The 16,296-nt window shown below is 35.7% G+C and overlaps 3 protein-coding genes across 3 annotated transcripts; all 3 read left to right on the forward strand.

The window, feature by feature from the left end:
- The first annotated feature begins 5 nt into the window (after positions 1-5).
- LOC124446906 (EF-hand domain-containing family member C2-like) lies at positions 6-7,687 on the forward strand. The gene is made up of 16 exons (XM_046997790.1): positions 6-110; positions 263-350; positions 470-641; positions 979-1,058; positions 1,145-1,266; positions 2,034-2,135; positions 2,676-2,791; positions 3,039-3,174; positions 3,523-3,932; positions 4,038-4,254; positions 4,771-5,006; positions 5,312-5,390; positions 6,649-6,764; positions 6,918-7,084; positions 7,214-7,263; positions 7,484-7,687. The coding sequence occupies exons 1-16, from the start codon at positions 69-71 to the stop codon at positions 7,559-7,561; spliced, it is 2,211 nt and encodes a 736-aa protein (XP_046853746.1). The 5' UTR covers positions 6-68; the 3' UTR covers positions 7,562-7,687.
- Positions 7,688-9,469: 1,782 nt separating this feature from the next.
- On the forward strand, positions 9,470-11,385 carry LOC124446129 (beta-hexosaminidase subunit beta-like). The gene has a single exon (XM_046996943.1). The coding sequence runs from the start codon at positions 9,569-9,571 to the stop codon at positions 11,189-11,191; it is 1,623 nt and encodes a 540-aa protein (XP_046852899.1). The 5' UTR covers positions 9,470-9,568; the 3' UTR covers positions 11,192-11,385.
- Positions 11,386-12,195: 810 nt separating this feature from the next.
- LOC124446130 (phenylacetaldehyde reductase-like) lies at positions 12,196-16,140 on the forward strand. Its single transcript, XM_046996944.1, has 8 exons — positions 12,196-12,665; positions 13,279-13,460; positions 13,916-14,044; positions 14,175-14,263; positions 14,351-14,471; positions 15,011-15,091; positions 15,456-15,577; positions 15,920-16,140. Exons 1-8 carry the CDS (start codon positions 12,445-12,447, stop codon positions 16,046-16,048), a joined length of 1,074 nt encoding a protein of 357 aa, XP_046852900.1. The 5' UTR covers positions 12,196-12,444; the 3' UTR covers positions 16,049-16,140.
- The last annotated feature ends 156 nt before the right edge of the window (positions 16,141-16,296 follow it).

Genomic DNA, 16,296 nt, shown 5'->3' on the forward strand with positions numbered 1-16,296 from the left:
TTATAACGCTTTGTTAATCAAAGCAGTTCATAAGAAGTAATCCTAACTTTTTACAAAAATTGGCGAAGATGTCTTTGCCCTTTCTTCCTGGACAGGTTTTTGACAGAAAGGTAGATATTCTTGCAGTAAACTTGTTTTTTATAATTAATAAGCGATAAATAATTTTCAGTTTGAATTGTGAATTTTTATACCAAAACAGTTCATCGTTGTTCTTGCTAACTCTTTGCTGATGAAATATGTTTATTTTTATTTTAATACCAAGCTGGGAAAAACGAAATTTCACAAATCTCAATTGTTTGATTACAAAAATGATGTTCGTTGCTTCGTTGGTGGAGCCAAAAGTGGAATAGGTATGTTTTGGTTGCCTAATTTAAGCTACAAGCCTACAACGCTAGTCTCGATTGTACATAAAAGTTTCCATCCTCGTTATGTTAATGCATATTATGGATTTTGTCATCTTAAACAATAGGTGGAGAAATCCTACCAGGTCGGACATTACCACCTGGACATAGTACTTACCCAAAAGGTGTAGGCCCAGAAGCACCTTCTTGGGTCGCCTTTGATAGACAAGTGCTTTGTTTTGATGCTTATTTTCAAGAGGCAGTTCATGAAAAACGAGAAGAACAATATCGAATTCGCAAGTATGTGTTGTGTGCAACAACTATGTTAATGGCAAAACTTTAACAAAAACTCTTGTTTTAAACAATCAATTTTTAACAAAAACATAATGACAGCATCATTCTTGAAATGTGGTTCTTTGTATATTTATTCTTTTAAAAAGCAGTTGCATGCTCTAAAAATCATTGCACACTTTAATAGCATAGATACCTGTCATCCTGTTGTGAAACCATCCTTATTTTAAGTTTAACTTCAGTTAAAAGGACCACAAATGTATTTCATTTTGTAATGGGCAGTCATGTATTTTCTATTTTAGCACATTTTTACTGTAGGATGATAAAAATCTTGTGAACATTTCAGATGCAAAATATACTTCTATCTGGAAGATGATGGAATACAAGTAAATGAACAAAAAGTGGATAATAGTGGCATACCCCAAGGTAACTTTGATGCATAGATTTTAATTTAGCTTGATGCATGTATTTTTGTATACTTTAAACTAACTTCTAGAACCATCATATTACAGGCACACTCATTCGACGACATCGCGTACCTCTTCCCGTACCAAATGATGACTATTTCTACACTGTTGATCATTTTAATATCGGTCGAGAAGTCAACATTTACTCAAAAGTGTTTAAAATCATTGTAAGTAATGAAAAATCCTTTGTGTTGACTTTACTGAGTATACTTGATAAAACACAGTGGTGGTTGAAATGGAACACCATTGCATTGTAATGTAATACAGAGTTACAGTAAAACAGATTATTATAAAGATGCAAGTGTACCTTGATCAAGGCAAGTACAAAAGGACTTGCCACAGACATGTGAAGTTCAAGTTTTGCAAAAAAGTTATTGGCCTGGGCACGGTCTTTTAAAACTGATAACCTTGTTTATGGTCATTGGACATCGCCTCGTTTTAAGTTAAAGTCTTCGTATGTTTGTATGTCTGTGCGTATTGTCTATATAAGAGAATTAGTATTTTTTTTACGTTTCATGAAAACAGGTTTGCAGACAAAAGTACTTTTTTGACAATGTTGTGACGGTGAAACATGTCTCTAACTTGTGAAACACGTCTTTAACTTGTGTGTGTTGTAACAAGAATATTTAACAATAAATGAACATGTTTTTACAATTTTTTTAAAAGAGAAAACATTCTCTGGTTGATTTGAGATTTGTGATTGTTTTGTATCACCGTCTTCAACAATTTTGATGGGGTGTGTTGATTCATCATGCATTCGAAAATAATTAGGGCGGCGCTTTTTAGAGAATATCGCTTGCAAATCAAATGTGGCGCTCTTTCGAGGGCAGCGTTCTTTCGGAGGCAGCACTCCGTAATCCCCATATCTTTCGTTCTCGTCAGTCTCATCTTTATGATAAGTAGCATTTGAATATTTGATTCATTTTTAAAATAGGATTGTGATGAGTTCACCCGAAATTTTCTAACAAAGTTGGGTGTACGAGTTGGAAAGCCAGAAAAGTTTCCTGATGATCCATATTCACTTCATCGCTGTGAGGTTTGTGTTTGTCATTTTTCAATACATTTTTCAAAATTTTAAATTCGACAATTGATGGATGGGAAAACATGTTGAACATTGTGTTTCCACTCTTCGCCTTCACGTCGAATGGACACGAGCATAAGAGTATTTCCACTTAAACTTTCAAAGTTTTAAAATAAATCGCATTTTCGTAGTTTTAAATAGAAAAGAGCATCATGGATGAATGAGAACAGAACATGCAACAAAGAATGACGTAATAACGTTCTTAATTCAATTTTTGTACGTATCTCACCTCATAACAGATGTCCATAAATGATTGAAAATGTAAAACATGGGAGAGTGTATACATTTGCTTAAATATATCGAAAGCGAACTAAACGAGAATTTTTATGAAAGTTTCTTCAAGAAGTGATTGTTTTTCTTGTGAATAGACACAAAAATATTGACATAGCATGACCAGTAGAATCTTCATCCACAAAATAAATCGACTTTAGAAAATATATGTGGCGTTCTTTTTCTAACTTTTTTTTTCTTCCTTTTCTAAATATTTTATTTTAGATGAAAGAGAGCATGCAGCCACTAAGACCGTACGAGAAACAAGATACACTCAAGCAATTTTTGCAATATGATCGCAGAGTGTTGAGATTTTATTGTTTGTGGGATGACACAGATAGGTACAGTTAACTTCAATGCCGTCACAATATCTAACATTAATTAAGGCATAATCCCATGGCGAGTTTTTTTCAAGTACGCTGTTTTTTTGATAATGGGGAAATTTTCTAAAAACCTGCCTTATGCATAGTATCAGGCGATTAATAATGAACTTGTTGTACTCGGGCATTGGACATACATGGAGAATTCATCCTCTAATGTTTTGAATTATTGCACAATTTTGAACATTTTTTGTATGTTTTCTTTTAGTATGTTTGGTGATCCCAGAGAAATGGTATTACATTACTTTTTGGCAGATGACACCATTGAAATTCGTGAGATAATTCGTGCGAATTCCGGTAGAGATGCAGTGCCAATGTTTTTAAGAAGGCAAAGGTTACCGAAGGTAATTATGCATTAATTGCAACATGGGATGGTTGGCATTTGCATTTTGCACATGTGCAATATGAACTTAACCTTGTGTAGTGTTATTATAGCGGTGCTAGCTTGACTTTCACTTATTTTCCATACGGTTTTCTCTGCAAAATCATAACCTATCCAATACAATCAATGCTCGTAAAAACGATTCTTTGACGAATAGGAGGTGGACTTGAAAGCTTATGTAAATACAGGAAAAAAGTTCCTTTTTTTTTTGTCAGTTTTTCATGTTAAGTACGCTCGTCTAACCAAAATCACAACAAACCAAGAGGTGCACTAAAGTGATGAATAAATTGTCATTGCCTTTTATTCACAGGAGCCAATATCGACCTTGCAGCCTGGACGCATGACCGGGCGTACCGTTCTTAATGTATTTGGACCAACGGGCCATGGTGGCCGTTGGATTTTAGACAGTTTAAAAACTGGTGCTGTCCATATCAACTATTATACTGATGCTGATCTTACTATCGGCAGCGTTATTAACGTTTGGGGAAGAAGGTTTTTTATATTCGACTGCGATGAAAACACGAAAGAACACTATCAAACAAAGTTTGGCATTGATAATTTCCAACCAATCAAACACAAGTCTGATCCGGAGCAACCAATTCCACGCGAGATCCCGCCCTACAATGGATTCGGAAGCGAGGAAGATTCCTTGTGTTCCTGTCTTTCACTCATTCCCAAACCCCCAAAACGTGATTTTATGAAGTTCATGGAGAAAGACAGGTTTCGCATTTTGAACCTTGATTATTATTTAGTATATGTCAAATGCACATTTCTTTTTACAATGTAGTTGTACCAAAACAAAAACGCGTCATTTTTCCGTTGTAGGCATGGTTTGAACAGCAATGTACTTCGTTTTATGGCTAAGATGGACTCTGGCCGTCCTAATGACGAAAGCCGTTACTTCATTATTTCATATTTTCTATGTGATGACACGATTGTCGTTTTTGAGCCTACCCAGCAAAACTCCGGAATTATCGGGGGCAAATTCATGGAAAGAAATCGCATCAAATTACCAGATGGCTCCGGCTATTATAGTTCACAGGTTAGTTCGTCGCAGCTATATTTCTTAATCAAATGTTTATGTGATCTTGCCAATGTATCAAGGCGGGATGACTGCGAGAGCGACCCTAATTCGCTCAACCCATTGATGACAAGTCTCCAGCTTTCTGGTTGGGAACGGGGCTCAAAATAGAAAATTTTAGTTTAGGGGGTGAACGGCAAACCGCAAAAAGTCGCGTGATCATGGCTTTGCGGTTTGCAGTTTAGGTTTAAGCAGCAAGAGACCTTGTGGTAGGTGAGTTACGACAGGCTTTTTAGTACTTTTCACACAACCTAGTGACGTTTATGGCTCAACTGTATATTTTTAGCGATCATAGTCATAAATCCTTATCAATCTCTATGAGGACCCCATCTATCCTGTTCACCCGATACAGCATTGTTGACATTGTGGTTCAATATCACAGTTACTAAAGATTATTCGAAAACTCTCTCGGTCTCACTAAGAACGGGGCCATGTTTGCCCTGTATGGTGCTGCCTACCATTGCTTTTTCTCAATAGGATCTTTACATTGGTGCTCATGTGGAATTCTTGAAGCATAAATTCATACTCACAGATGCAGATGAATATGCCGTTTATTACATAGAGAAAAATAACAAAGAATATCTACAGGCCAATGTTCCCATCATTTTGTCAAAACTCAGGGAAATCACTGACAAACATCAAGACAAATTGCGCTCATACTTTGCTGAAGTGGATACTCAAGATTCGGGATATGTATCATTTGATGATTTCCGGTGAGTAGGTGTTTATTGTTTATTGTATCATATTGTACCATATTGTTCCATATTGTACCATATTGTACCATATACATCATAAATAGATAGCTGTGGACTTTCTTCGAAATTCAGTTCGGTTGAGTCTCATTCAAGAAATCGCGAGTTTTTGATTAAGTCTTTATAGACATTTGTGTCTGATGTATTTTTTTCTATATGAATGAATGCCACATCATACCATCGAGTTTCACACTGTCCAGATTACAAGAGTTTCACAATGTTACTAATGAATCACTAACTTTGTGAAACTTTTCTTTATTCTAAAGGAACATTGTTATGAAATACAGCTCGAACATCTCAGTTCACGAAATATTGTCTGTTTGTCGTCATTATGGAAGTAAAAAGGTGAGAGATTTGGATATTTGCTCGCGATCTTAGAAACAAAGCATTGACGATTGAACCATTTTCTTCAACTGTATTTAACGTTTGATGAACTAATTGAACAGGTTTTGGCACATGTTGTAAAAATGCTTACTCTCTTGCTCTTTACAACTAAAATGATCCTGATGGTATGTTAGCAGGATCTTCTTGATACAATTCTTTAATGAATAAGAACTACATTTGTTTAAGGCCATCATCGATCATATATGTACATGAGAAGAAAGCGCTGTGTACATTGTGGGACATTAGTGTATGTTGTATGTTGAGTACTTAGCAGGATATTCTTGATACAATTCTTTAACGAATAAGAACTACATTTGTTTAAGGCCATCATCGATCATATATGTACAATGGAAGAAAGCGCTGTGTACATTGTGGGACATTAGTGTATGTTGTATGTTGAGTACTTAGCAGGATATTCTTGATACAATTCTTTAACAAATAAGAACTACATTTGTTTAAGGCCATCATCGATCATATATGTACATGTGAAGAAAGCGCTGTGTACATTGTGGGACATTAGTGTATGTTGTATGTTGAGTACTTAGCAGGATATTCTTGATACAATTCTTTAACAAATAAGAACTACATTTGTTTAAGGCCATCATCGATCATATATGTACATGAAGAAAGCGCTGTGTACATTGTGGGACATTAGTGTATGCTGTATGTTGAGTACTTAGCAGGATATTATTCTTGATACAATTCTTTAACAAATAAGAACTACATTTGTTTAAAGCCATCAGCAATCATATATGTACATGAGAAGAAAGCGCTGTGTACATTGTGGGACATTAGTGTATGCTGTATGTTGAGTACTTAGCAGGATATTCTTGATACAATTCTTCAACAAATAAGAACTACATTTGTTTAAGGCCATCATCGATCATATATGTACATGAGAAGAAAGCGCTGTGTACATTGTGGGACATTAGTGTATGTTGTATGTTGAGTACTTAGCAGGATATTCTTGATACAATTCTTTAACAAATAAGAACTACGTTTGTTTAAAGCCATCATCGATCATATATGTACATGAGAAGAAAGTGCTGTGTACGTTGTGGGAAATTAGTGTATGTTGTATGTTGAGTACATAGCAGGATATTGAGCTATATGTCGAGTACATTGTAATGCTTTGAGTTATGTCGAATACACTGCAGAACACTGTGCTATGTCGACTAGCATTTGGTGACTAATGATGATATGTCTTTTGCCTCTATAGGCCGAAGAGGATAATTATGACGCCTTGATTTCTGCTATTCAAGAAAAATTACGGAAGACTAATTACGAAAATTTCGAAAATTTATACGATGCTTGTCGACATCGTGATATTGATCAGTAAGTTGTATTTTCTAAGTTCAATTGCAGTAATTTGTTCTGTGTTATTGTCATGTTGCTGTTAATAAACGTCATCAATGACGTCATATATAACAATTTTTGCATAAGTACGTGCTTTTGCGTTGTCTGAAACGTGGACGTTTGTATTTTTAGGACAGGTTACATTGACATGATGGACCTACACAACGTTGCTCGTTCTTTCAAGATCCCAGCTAAGCAAGAGTTACTTGACGCTGTTCTTATGCGTATGAAGAGAAATACCAATGGACAAGTTAGTTACAAGGAGTATATTGACGCTATCAATTGGCGAGACCACCCGGGTAAGTGTTAAGGATGTTATCAATCGTAAATTGAAAAAGGCCTTGAATGTGAAATGAATTTCAGCGTCTCGTGAAGATTTGCGTATCGTCTTTGATCGAAGTTGACAATGCATATTTCATTAATTTTAGTTCAACTGCAGAGATACATTCCTGTTTCAGTTGCAGAAACGAAAGCAAAGGTGAGAATTTGTTTTTGTGTGTGGCAAAAACGAATGAACTGCATAGTGAGGATAATGGCAGGAACACTATAGCGGACTACTTTATGTAAAGACAAGCATAATCAATTGGCTTTTGTTTTCAAAAAGTTTCTTTCAAATTTACATTGCGTCTGTTGCAGCGTTGTAAAAAGTTGTTTGTTAATACCCGAACGACGTTGATATTCATTTTTTTATCTTTAAGGAGCGCGTTAGACCAATGGAAGGTGTCATTGCAGTCAATTACAAAGCTCTAATGAAAGATCTTCTTTTACAAGATTAAAGCACCTCTGAAATGCATGATCATTTCACGAAGCATCTCAATATTTGAAAAAGACTGATATTTTGTATAGCTCTGTGCTTTTTAAATGAAGTGAAATAAACTAAATATATAGTTTTATTCAGTTTATATGCTAAACAAGTATATTTGAAATCTACGCCATGATACCACAACGGCAAAAAGTAGATAAAAAATTCATTTCTGTTCGAACGCGACAGTTGTCATTCCAAGATTAACTCCTTTATTGCAAAAAACTTCCCTTAATATCGTTTCATGGAGATGATTATTTTTATAAATTACACTAAGCTGAGCACATGAACATACTTCAGAATTACACCTTAATTTAAAAGCAGTGAAAAGTCGTTTAGTGCAGTTTTATCATTTATTCTTTGCATGACCGAGCAGAATAAAAACAGTGCAATTTTCCCTTTTCGGTTTTAGGACACCATCAATCAAGCGAAATATACATACTAAAACATATTCCTATGTAAATGAAAGTTGTACTAAGTGAAACATAGTAAGTGAAATCTTAGCGTAGGCTTTTATCAATTGTTTCATAGGAATGAGTATAGTGTACGTAGTAGTACAGTATGTGATGTTATAACAACGAAAAGACTACTAATTTGTTACAAAGTACAAACTTTGTGTCCTGACACGAAATATCGTTTGGAACTCTGATTCAGGCTCACCACTCATCACGTTTATATGCGTTACCAACATTCTTCACTTATGTAAATATAACATGTTTATAGCTAGAATGCCTATTTGATCTTGTGCAGTTCTAAGCACGTTGTGGTGACCATATAAGTCTGACCTCAAAAACTCGTCAACGGTGTTGTGGTACTCCCCTAGGACTTGCTGGGCGTAGAGTAGCATTTACAACTTACTAGTGATATTACAATCATCAAATAACCCATTGAAGACAATGCAACAGCAATTCCTAACACCGAAATATCGACCACCCATTAAAGAGAAACCAGAAGCCCTTTACAAAGTACCCTACATAGAGTGTGATAGGAGTGACATTGGCAAAACAGAAAGCAATGTTTCCAGAAGAGAAAGAAAGAACATGAACTATGAAGAATGCCATAGTGATATTGTTTACTTATGAGAACATAATTGATTTTGAAAATGCTCTAGCAAGTGATACTTAAGAAATAGAAAACATTTCCTGAGTTTCTGTTAAGTTATATAAATACGTGGGAAAGTTTGGAAGAAACGAGAAATTGCATGGCAAGCAGGAGCAAGTGCGAGTGTTTCCAAATAATTTCGAGTTTTTCCCAAACTTTCACAAGTGTTTATATAACTGAATAGAACATGTAATCTATTTTGCTTATAAAATAGCCTTTTGAAAACAATATTTAAAAGATAAATTTATTGATTTTATTTATGTTTATATTTTTATATTATTGATAAGTGCATTGGATGACACAATTGGCTGTTCACACGACTATAAATATCCAAACAAATATAAATATCTATAAACTTATCGGACCGTCCTGAAAAAACAACCAAAAATAAGAACCGAAGCAATTGCTTCTATTAAAATTTAAAACTATACCAGTAAACATTCAACTACATTATGCTTAGTCATTTTTCTAAAAAACAAATCGTCATTTCTACCTGTAAAAAAACGTAATACTTTAAGGCTGATTTCCATTCAGTGCAAATTGTCGCGCGATCAACTTTTTCCGATCACTTTCTTTTGAATTGTAAGCTCTCGACCGGAACAGTTTCACACTGCTGCACACAATTGAAAAGAAAGTGATCTCAAAAAGTCGATCGCGCGACAATTTGCACTGAATGGAAATCAGTCTTTACTTACAACTGGCATTATGGTTATCTCAAGCGTAACCAGATATGCGTCAAATAATAAAATGTGACCTTGTTTAATCACGAGGAGTCTCGTGATCTAAATTAATTGTGTTTATTCTTCGTACCTTACGGTAGAGGACAACAGCAAAGAGAAGTTTGCAACTATTCGGTGAAATTTTCTAGTTTGCATTTATCATGAAGAACTTTGTGGCACTGGTTCTATTCGTATCCCTCTTATATGTTTGTGATTCCTCAAACTATGAACAGGTTGAACACAATTACGAGCATGATTTGGATTTAGGTCCCGATGGTTATGTTATGGGTTCTATTTGGCCTAAACCGCAACAACATACAAAAGGAAACGGCTTGTTTTCCCTTAGCCCCTTGACGTTTCAGTTTCAGTCAACCGGTGAAGAAAGTGATGTTCTTTCAGCTGCTTTGAAGAGGTACAAGACTTTGACGTTTCCTGATAAAATTCCGCCGTGCAATGTGCGTTATCGACGAGACTTGTTAGCCCTCACGAGCTTAGTTGTAAACGTGAAAGAGAAGTACGCACCAATGTCATTCAAAATGGACGAATCATACACGTTGAACGTAAGCTCACCTACTTCTAGCCTTATTGCGAATACAACTTGGGGCGCATTGCGTGGTTTGGAAACGTTCAGTCAACTTGTCTATCAAAATGAGTTCGGTGACTTCCGTGCTCGTGAAGCGAAAATTTTCGATTATCCTAGATTTCATTTTCGCGGTTTTCTCATCGATACGTCAAGACATTACGTTGCAGTACCCGTAATCCTTAGTCATATTGATGCTATGGCATATGGAAAATACAATGTGCTGCATTGGCACATCGTTGATGATCCCTCATTTCCTTTTGTAAGCGAAACATTCCCAAGTCTTAGCGATACAGGCGCTTACAATAATGTCACGCATATTTATGACCCTGATGATGTTGCTACTGTTATCGAGTACGGTCGAATGCGTGGCATTCGGGTTGTACCCGAGTTCGATACACCTGGACATACCCAATCGTGGGTAAGTATCAAAAATCTGCTAACTCCATGTTACTCTGGAGGCGTCCCAACCGGCACATATGGACCCATTAATCCAACACTCAAGTCAACATACACTTTCCTCAAGTCGTTTTTCAGCGAAATAGCCAAGCGTTTTCCCGATGATTATATTCATTTGGGAGGAGACGAAGTATCATTCAGCTGTTGGCAAAGTAATCCGGAAATTGCTGCGTGGATGGAGAAGGCTGGATTTGGCAAAAATTTTTCCCTGCTTGAGCAGTACTACGAACAGAATTTAATCAAAATCGTCGGTGACTTGAACAAGAAGTATATAATTTGGCAAGAGGTAATCGATAATCAAGTCACAGTAAACCCAGACACGGTCGTAAACATTTGGAAAGGTGGCTGGCAAGCAGAAACGGCTAAGGTCACTGCAAAGAATTTGAATGTGGTCCTCTCCTCTCCGTGGTATCTGAACTATATTTCTTATGGCGATGATTGGCCAAATTATTACAAGGTTGAACCAACTGCGTTCACCGGATCGAGCTCCCAGAAGGAGCTAATACTTGGTGGAACGACATGTATGTGGGGTGAATGGGTGGACGGCACAAACCTCCTATCAAGAAGTTGGCCCAGATCTTTGGCTATTTCCGAGAGATTATGGAGTTCTATAAGCACGACGGATATCAGTGATGCTCAAGACCGTCTTAGAGAACATCGATGTCGTTATTTGATGCGTGGCATACCAGCTCAAAACGGAGTTCAGACAAAATACTGTCGTTATGAATGGCCCGGACCTGTATAACATATTATACATAATTACTATTTAAATTTATGTTGATTTAATTCTGGGTGATAAACTGAGTAGCGAATTAATTGGTGATAAACATGAAACTAAGTATAAAGAATTACTTACTGCAGTAGATTTCATTGAAAACTCATTAAAACATGTAACAATATGTAATCGACAATGCAAAAATCAAGATTTATAGTAATGTAGTGTTTCAAGTCCTTTCATTGCTTGGATATTTAGAACAGGCAACATTAACACGATGGATCTGCACAACAGTTCTGTTGTGCGTTTGCAGAGAAACGCCAGTAGAGAATTTTGAAGACTGTTTTAACTGGAAGATTACAAAGATTATTACATTGATTCTGTCAAAACGCAGATATAAATCCCTCTTTCTGCGATCGAAACGAAACGAAAGCAAATGTGAGAATATGTCTTCTTTTTGACATAAACTTCTATAAAGAAAGTTGGCAATACGTCTTAAGAGTAATTATAGACGAGAGGGCCACTTCATGGCACGACATAATTATTAAACTGCTTTTGCTTTCAAAAATTCTTTTTGACTTAACGCATGTCTTTAACGAGCTTTTTATAGCAATGGAAGAAGCGTCATTCTGTCAATCACAAAGATATTCTTTTAAACGACTAAAAACATGTTCAAAACAATTGCACAACAGTTCATATTGTCTGAACAAATGATCGACCTCGACACCATTTGAAACTCGTGTAATTCGTATAATAAGTCTAATATTTGAATTGCAAGTATTTTGTGTGCTCTATGCTTTCCAAATAAGTGAAATAAACTAAAATTGTAGTTTCACTTTTATTTTCTAGACATGTACTTCCTGTCCGTGGAGACAAGCAAAAAAACATACACAATAGTTGTCACTCCAGAATTAAAACCTGTATGATAATCAGATGGCTTGATTCCAGTTTGGTTAAGAAAGTATTTCACAGAGATGATTTTAACAATACCACAGTTTTACTTTAGCAATAGTCATGTTCAGTTTTTGTCTAATATTCTTTGCGAGGCATAGCAGAACAAAAACTGTGCATTTTTGCGTTTTCGGGTGTTTTAGGACAACATCAATCAAGCACGAAATATATGTTAAAAACATGCAAGACTGTAAGTCCCATATCAATTAAAGTTGTAACTAGTAAACAGAGCAAGCGAAATGCTTGAGTAGGCGTTTTGTGCTATAGCGATGAAACTCTAAAATATAAAGACCAGTTGGCGAGTGCAAATAACACGGAACACATACATAGTGATGGCGGAGCCGAAGCTTGTTCTAGTTACTGGAGCATCAGGATTTATAGCGAGTCGCATTATTTATCAATTGCTTCAGAGTAATGAGTATCGTGTGCGTGGTACATTGCGCGATGTTAATGACGAAAAGAAAACCAATCTGTTACAAACTTTGTGTCCTGAGGCGAAATATCCTTTGGAACTGGTTCAGGCTGATCTACTCAATGCTGATTCGTGGTCAAGGTGAGAACGCCTGTTAAAATTTGTCTTTAAATGTGTATATAGCTGCCAAGAACTTTCAAAAAATTATTACTAAGTGCGTTTCACATTTATGTACGTTTCCAACAACTTCTACAAGTATATATAACGTATTTATAGCTAAAATGTTTATTTGATCTCGTGCAGTATGACGCAAGTAGCTGTAGAGCTTAAGCGTGGGTGGCTATGTAAGAAGACGTGAAAAAAATGACGTTTGACATCTGTGCGATGCCGTAGCCGGCCCGTCATGTTTTAGTTTCTCCTCTATGAACTGATTCCACATTTATAACAGTTTTAGATTATATATAGCTTCAACGATTCATTGCAAATGCGCGGAGGAAGATATATGATGAAGAGTTCAGCTTCTGGTATAATGTTTACTAATTTGATGTGTGAACAGAATTTTTGAGTTCTTGCCGCAGAAATCTGCCCAATTTTTTTTACAATAGCTGTCTTTGTTGAAGATTGCAATTTTACTTTTTTTCTAGGTTTTGAGAGCATTCATAACTAAACACTTTCATGTTGATTTCGACAAACAAGCGGAAATAACTCGTTTCAAATTTTTGACGATTCATCTGCAATACCATTTTCATTGCAGCGCTGTCAAGGATTGTGATTACGTCATCCATGTGGCGTCACCGTTTCCCAATACAACACCGAAGACTGAAGACGAAATCCTCAAACCAGCCGTGGAGGGCACCACAAATGTTTTAGAAGCATGTGCCAAATCTTCGACTATCAAGAGAGTTGTACTGACAAGTTCATTAGTAGCAATTTTTAGTAAGTTGTTGGGTGTTCTAAATAAATGCCATTAGGTTACAGTATGAACGAGAGTAGGCCAGGTGAGGACAGATAAGTCACCAATTGAATCGCTTCAGATGCTTTCAAGTGCAAATGTACACAAGAGCCGTTGAGAATCACTTTGACTTACCATAGATCTGTCATTGAGTCTTACATATGTTACGTCATATGTTATAAAATAAAAACAATATAAAGCGTGCGCTGATTCGTCTATAGCCGAGTTTGCATTAGCCTGTGCAAACCGATCTGAGTTGAGCCAATTAAATCAAAGATAATTTGCGAGTCAATCATGAATACATTTTAGAGGAAAAATTAACACATTTTTATAAAATTTGTATGTTTTCACCGTCTCCTCAGGTTGCAGCATCAGCAACTGAAGAAAATTTTTTTATTATTTCTCACAATTTTTTATATCACTTTTCTTTATAAAAAAGAAGGAAACCAAGATAAAGGTCACATGTTGACTGAAAAAAATTGGGCAGTTTTAGAAAGTTGCCAACCTTACGAGAAAAGTAAACTTTTGGCCGAACAAGCAGCTTGGGACATTGTTAAACACCTACCAGGTACTAGTAGATTATAATTTCTACAAAATTTCAGAGAGTCTCCCATTAATTCTCATTCAACATTTGAGATTATGTTCATATGTCAGTCTCTCACGATGAAGTCCCTCTTTGACGTATTTTACTTCTCTAGATAAAGAACAGTTCGAGTTGGTGACAATAAATCCAGGACTTGTTATAGGACCCGTGTTTCCCGGAGCAGGTTTTTCTACTAGCATGGAGGCATGTTTTTCCATTATAACGGAAAATGCAATAGAATTCAATACTATAATCTAAATCATCTTTGATGATTATTTTTTCGTACTTCAGATTCCCAAACACTTGTTGCAAAAAGAAATGCTAATGTTGCCGAAAATACAACTTCCATTATGCGATGTCCGTGATGTTGCTACCGCCCATATTAAGTGTCTCGCACTTCCGGGTGCCGATGGTAAGAGTCATTTTAAGGTTTTGTTCACACTATAACCGATTGCTCTTGGAAAGTGTCAAAATTTCATAGTTTTTAAATCTCCGTGAACATTTTTGATGGCTATGACGTACAAAAAATATTCAAAACTCTGTCAGATTTGTTGGCGATTTTCTCCAATGAGGGCCATGGTGTGCAAATACACCCGTTGGAGTGAAAGGACGATGAAATTTTCACAATGTTGTATGACAACTGCTTTGAAAATATGTGGCTTGGGTTGCATTGTCATGACCTAACTCAAAGAATACGCTAAAACTGGTTAACCCGTAGTTGTACTAGAAGCCACTGAGAACTATTGTCTTTTTTCTTGACGCATTAATAGTTATTTTTAACTCTTATACGATGTAGTAAGTACAATGAATTAGAATGTTGTGCTGTTTATAAGATAAATGTGATATATTTTTATCGCTATTTTTTGATTCACCAAACTCTGGAAAAATAGGAAAACCAAAATCATAGCATGTGCTAATTATGAAATTATATGTCTCGTGTATGACATGCAGGAAACAGATTCATTGTGACTGCTGGTAGTATGTGGATAAGAGAATTTGCCCAAACACTTAAAAGAGAATTTAAGCCGCAAGGTATGTCATAACCACCACCTACTTGTTTCAACTACGCAATAATTAAGCAGGGTCCTCAAAAAATTGTATTCAAGTGCCAATTCAAAAATTGTGCTAAAGGCATGACAAACTTCTTGAAAGGTACAAAACATGTACTTCAAGGCAATACGGAATCTTTAAAAAGTCGATTTGTGAATTTGTGTGTTTAAAAATTTATCTGTTTACAGTTAACTGAATAATTTAACTGCAGTGCTGCCAATAATATGCTGCTTTATTGCAGACAGCCTTGTATTAAGTGATATATCATAGCAATTGCACACAACAAAAAGATGCATGCTTGCTGTCCGGACACTGTAAATTTAACAATTTAAACCTGTCTTTTAAGGCTACAGTATTCCTACCAAATATTGTCCAAAGCTCTGCCTGGTTATGATATCAATTTTTGACAGATCCATAAAACCAGTAATTCCACTTGTTGGAAAAGTGGTGAATATCTCCAACGAAAAGGTATCTTAATTTTGAAACCTCGATCGTATCGTAGCAGATGTTCAATCTACACATAGCTATATGGATGTAAAGGTTGGAAAATTTTGTACACAGAAATGCCTTTTACAATATTTACCCGGAGATAACTTGTCTAAAAAAGATGCTATACATCAAGTATAATGCAAAGCATGCAACATACTTTTGAGTTGGTTTTGGTGAATGTACCTTTTAACAAAAACGAAGTCTTTTTATCGCACTTTTCCTTATCCTCGCCACTCTTCTAAATAGTCATCCATCGTTCTCCTTCTTTGTAGCTACTGATTTTATCAATTAGTCATGTCTTAAAGTATCTTTTTTTCATAGATGAAAAAAGAGCTCGGGATTGTACCAATCGAAATGGAAAAGTCCATTATAGATATGGCGTACAGTCTGATTGATGAAGGTTTCATCAAACGGACTAGTGGTTACAAACAGTCAAACCCAGAAGCATGAAAGAAAAGAATGAAGAAGATTTGTATATGTACAATAAAATTATATTTATAGCATGTATATGTTGATAGAAAATAATATTTGAGGAAAATGTACCTATATGCTTGGAGTGTTATTTGATTGTGCACATGTCTTTTCTACACGAAATGTTTTTAGAAAGAAATAATTTTAAAATAATTGCTAGAAAAATTTTCAAAAGAAACAGTTTTGAAAAGAATTGTTGTTTCTTTCTATAAAAACCTTTAATCGTG

Source organism: Xenia sp. Carnegie-2017, unplaced genomic scaffold (genome assembly GCF_021976095.1).
Source record: "Xenia sp. Carnegie-2017 unplaced genomic scaffold, XeniaSp_v1 HiC_scaffold_22, whole genome shotgun sequence".
Taxonomy (NCBI): domain Eukaryota; kingdom Metazoa; phylum Cnidaria; class Anthozoa; order Malacalcyonacea; family Xeniidae; genus Xenia; species Xenia sp. Carnegie-2017.

Coding starts and splice junctions, on each gene's coding strand:
- LOC124446906 (XM_046997790.1), top strand. CDS start 69: ATGTCTTTGCCCTTTCTTCCTGGACAGGTTTTTGACAGAAAG. Junction 642..978: donor GAACAATATCGAATTCGCAA/GTATGTGTTGTG, acceptor TGAACATTTCAG/ATGCAAAATATACTTCTATC. Junction 5,007..5,311: donor GTATCATTTGATGATTTCCG/GTGAGTAGGTGT, acceptor TTTATTCTAAAG/GAACATTGTTATGAAATACA.
- LOC124446129 (XM_046996943.1), top strand. CDS start 9,569: ATGAAGAACTTTGTGGCACTGGTTCTATTCGTATCCCTCTTATATGTT.
- LOC124446130 (XM_046996944.1), top strand. CDS start 12,445: ATGGCGGAGCCGAAGCTTGTTCTAGTTACTGGAGCATCAGGATTTATA. Junction 13,461..13,915: donor TTCATTAGTAGCAATTTTTA/GTAAGTTGTTGG, acceptor TTTATAAAAAAG/AAGGAAACCAAGATAAAGGT. Junction 15,578..15,919: donor TGAATATCTCCAACGAAAAG/GTATCTTAATTT, acceptor TTTTTTTCATAG/ATGAAAAAAGAGCTCGGGAT.